This window comes from Formica exsecta, unplaced genomic scaffold (assembly GCF_003651465.1).
Source record: "Formica exsecta isolate Colony F162 unplaced genomic scaffold, ASM365146v1 scaffold391, whole genome shotgun sequence".
Taxonomy (NCBI): domain Eukaryota; kingdom Metazoa; phylum Arthropoda; class Insecta; order Hymenoptera; family Formicidae; genus Formica; species Formica exsecta.
In genome coordinates, this window is record NW_021851147.1 from 301168 (window position 1) to 305985 (window position 4818).

Here is a 4818-nt window from a genome sequence, read left to right on the forward strand (position 1 = left end):
ATCTCACTACTCTCGGTTCTCGGAAGGATTGGCGATTGGCCATCTTTAATAATACGTCGCCTGTGGTCTAAAATCTAAAGCTTCAAAACAAAATTTCGTTTGGTGATTAGTTTGTCGAATTTCTGATTGAAATGATCGAGGAACACGACGAACAAGAAACGATATGCGATTCAGTGGTAGGTGGTGTAATACATTGAATACGAGGATGCTGTCGAATTATTTGGAAAAACACACAAACCACGAATATATAAATATGATAATATTCTAACCTTACTTTTAGAATTCACTGGTTGAAGGCTGTCGTTTACCAGTTAGGATGTTTACTACGGACGATTGGCGTAAGTAAATTACATACAAATTGTTTCGTTAGTGCTCTAACAAACGTTTTGAAAAAAGGTTTGATAAAAAGATGGAATTCTTTCTTTTTTTTTTTTTGTTTTTGTTTAAAGGACTGTTTAAAAGACTGAACTGTAATCTACCTTGAGATTGGTTGTAAACTATCATTAAGTTGTAGGACAAAATATATAAATACAAAGATTTATTGCAAAATGTTAATAGATTGTATAAAAATTAAAAAAATGTTTTGATTATAGAATTATTTGCTTTGATTTGTATTACTTTTTATGATAACACAATCTTTATCTATATATATACATATATATTTCTCATAAAATTGATTCTATTTTATATGTAACATTTAAGTTTAAGAATTTATTGTATTTAAATAATGCAATTTGTTTGTAATAAATTTTGTAATAGCTAAGATAGCAAATTATATGCAATATATTATTTTTAAAATATATAATATTTTAATAATAAAATAATTTAAGCGGATTATTCTATCTGTAGCTCTTGCCGAAATCATCAGTGTCAAAGACGTACAAGGTGTCAAATGTTATTATGTTCATTATGTGGATTGTAAGTAAATAACTTAGAGCATTTGAGTATGAAAATCCTAAGTGATATTATTATCGTAATTGTGCTATTTTAGTCAACAAACGATTAGATGAATGGGTTATGGAGGATTGTTTGGACACTAGGAAAGTCCAATATCCTCGTCGTGAAGGAACGACACCAGGAACTGATGCAGCAACACCAAAAAAGCAGGTTCCTAGTAGACCTCCTAGTCCCAGTAGTATTATCATTGAACCAGTTAATGGTAATGCTGTGCTACAAGCTGCGCTACAAAAAAAAATGTCTAGAAAAAGAAAGGCGACATTTCTAGAAAATGAAGATTCTCAGGATGGTCCGCCACAAGCCGCCGCAAATACGCCAGGTCCCAGACCTACTGGCTCCCTAGTAGCGCATCAGAATGACGATGTAGTCACGAGAATGAAAAACGTAGAATTAATTGAACTAGGCCGTCATAGGATAAAACCATGGTACTTTAGCCCATATCCACAGGAGATGGTAAATTTAAATTGTATATATATCTGCGAGTTCTGCCTGAAATATAGGAAGAATCGAAAATGCTTGGAGAGACATTTAGTTAAATGTAATCTACGTCATCCACCCGGAAATGAGATATACAGGAAAGGATCTATATCATTTTTCGAGATTGATGGCCGCAAGAATAAGAATTATGCACAAAACCTTTGTTTGCTAGCAAAACTATTCCTGGACCATAAAACTCTCTACTATGACACAGATCCCTTTTTATTTTATGTAATGACTGAATTTGACAGCAGAGGATTTCATATAGTTGGCTATTTCTCCAAGGAGAAGGGATCGACAGAAGATCACAATGTAGCATGTATTCTAACACTGCCACCATACCAGAGAAGAGGTTACGGCAAGCTCTTGATAGAATTTTCGTATGAGCTATCGAAATTCGAAGGAAAGACCGGCTCTCCCGAAAAGCCATTGTCCGATTTAGGTTTGCTTTCGTACCGAAGTTACTGGGCGCACACAATACTCGATATCCTGTTAAATTTAAAGCCTGTGGTGGAGAATGAGAAACCACAGATAACAATAAACGAAATTTCCGAGATTACGTCGATTAAAAAGGAGGACGTGATATCGACTTTGCAAAATCTGAATCTCATTAATTACTACAAAGGACAATATATTGTGACACTAAATAGGTAATTCATTACCAAGATGAAAGGAAATTAGCTACAATTTACCTAATTTGACGAGATCTTCATCTTGAGGTATATGTTTATTTGCAGGGAAATTATTGAACAACATACAACTGCGATGGAAAAGAGACAGATTAGGATAGATCCTAAATGTCTACATTGGACACCGAAAGACTGGAGTGTTAGGGCTAAATGGTGAAAAAAACCCTGAATTGACAATAAGATGATGCTGATTTGTTTTGAAATTATTTTTCAGGAGATTTCCAGAAGTAATTACAGTTGATGAATATACAAAAGTTGTACATATATATATACATATATAAATTAATCTTTGACCTCTCAATGGTCTAGCGTTTTATAAGACTGTATTTGGCATTGTGTACGCTTATCGCGTTGCTATGTAGAAACTCGTCGACGTATGCAAATTTCGGTTGTAGAGAATTAAGATCATACAACGCGAGTGATTGCGGGGTAAAAAATATTAATGTAATGATATATATCTTAGAACCAAACGCAATGTTTTAATATGGTGGTTAGAATTTTTTTAAAGGTGCGTAAAAACGATTGTTATTGCTATGCCATGATCGATTTGTATAGAAAATCTATCAATCTTGTGTAGTATTGTAAATAAATGTGATTTTATAACATACTTACAATTTCTCAATAGCTCAAGCGCATTCAAATTTTATAGAGAAATATTTGTATAGGCTCAATACTCAGAGTGCTGTTTATAATCCGTTTTTTAGTATACAAGAAGACAAAATGTAGACATATGCATCATACCCATTGTGTATAAATATTGTATAAATATGTACACATCTTTTCACATTGTTATTTATATATTGTACATTTTCCCGCGATATAGTTGAGGTAATTAGATAATAACGAGTATTATAAAACAAGTACTATAAAAACGAGTACTCATCAAAAATGTATATTGTGTATTTGTGTGTACGAGTATCTACACGATACGCAAGCAATCTTATTTCAAAAACGATTTTTAGCTATCACCATCATTATTGATTGTATCATTAAAATCGAGAATGTAAATAATTTACTAAATTCCTAATATTTTACTGAATGCCGTCCGCGGGATTTATTTTTCATTTGTAGTTTTACCACAATCCAAATATCGAATTTTTATAGCTTATATAGTCGATGTTTGTGTATTACAAATTTATAGGTGAGGAGCGCCCCTTGATGTAGATAATCATGTTTTTCCTTTATAACAGAAAGAAGAGTTATATATAGTTACCACTAAAAAAAAAAAAAAAATAAATAAATTTCAGCTTTTCAATTTATTAATTCTTTTTTTTAATTCTATTTAGAACATCTTATACTGAATACGTGATTTAGATGATATTTCAATATATCTATCTAATTTATCGTATATATTTTTTAATAAGAAAAATATTCTCGTAAAAAGTATACCGAGAGTTTCTCGCGTTTACATATAACATTTTATTAATAAATATATTTTTAATTATTAATAAAACTATTGTTTACTGCATTGTAATAACGACCAACATTTTTATTTTATGATTAATAAAGTTAATAAAATTAATTAAAGTTTTATGTAGATTCAATATAAATTCAAGTTAATTTAACTCGGTTAACTGGAAAAAATTAAGAGTTCATACTGTGAAATTTATAAAATTTATGTATATATATCTTACTTTTTCAAATAAAAAAGAAAAGAAAAATTCTTATTTTACACGGGTATTTACATTCCATTACGTACTAATTCGAGAGGAGTTTTACGTATAGAGAATTTCTAGCACAATACATTTTTATTGCCTATATTACATAATAGATCAGTCACGTTATCGTCTTTAAAAAATAGTTTGCTCGTATGAATATAAATTACAATTTCACTTTCACTCACACACACACACAGATTCGCGACAGACTTTGTTTCGGTGAGCGAGAAGATAAAAGAAAACACTCTTTAGAGACACGACTTTTTAAATACAGCATCTTTTATGTGTGTATGTATATATGTATGTATATAGATATATATATAGATATATTTTTTTATATTCAACAGTAACATCACAGTAGCTTCATATACAATAAATCTTTGTTCATAATTTTATCTGTCTTTTTGTATTCGTTACCACGCAAGCGTGACACGGCGAGTTCCTAAAATATATCATCACGTGAATACAACGACAAGCGAGAAGGAAGAAACTCGTGTGTGCACGCACTTTTCATAATTGTCTCAGGTCACAATGATCTCATACCGATATGATCGCATGAAACTGGAAACGCTTTTTTGATATCGTAAATCCATTGATATATATTCTGTCCATCATACACACTATTACTAATTTGAATTCATGTATACAACAATGCGAGTATGATATATATCGGGATAATAAATTATCAATCGAGTAATGTGTGCACCTCACGATTTATCGCGAAGTATACTGAAACATGTAGACAATAATTCATTAATAGTCGAATGAAAAGTCGATCAAACCAGGTAACATTGGGCTGATTACAAACTGATATAGATCACTCGATACTTTTATATTTAAAAGAAATTGAACCACGATTTTTACTTATATTAATCACACTGTGAAATAATTTAAATATTATTGTTTTTTCAAAGATATTTAGGAATGAGATCTTGTTTATTACTCTTCACCATTCTCTCTCTCTCATGGCTAAAATATCCTTCAAAAATCAGAGTGTACCCTCTGGAATTCATAATATTATATAAGAGTATAATAAT

General features: G+C 30.8%; 1 protein-coding gene across 1 annotated transcript; it reads left to right on the forward strand.

Annotated features, from left to right (window-relative positions):
* The first annotated feature begins 35 nt into the window (after positions 1–35).
* Positions 36–3366, forward strand: LOC115239608 (histone acetyltransferase Tip60-like). The gene is given in 6 exon segments (XM_029814208.1): positions 36–176; positions 281–338; positions 850–918; positions 992–2084; positions 2172–2253; positions 2255–3366. Coding segments are annotated over 6 exon segments (1401 nt in total). The 5' UTR covers positions 36–131; the 3' UTR covers positions 2309–3366.
* The last annotated feature ends 1452 nt before the right edge of the window (positions 3367–4818 follow it).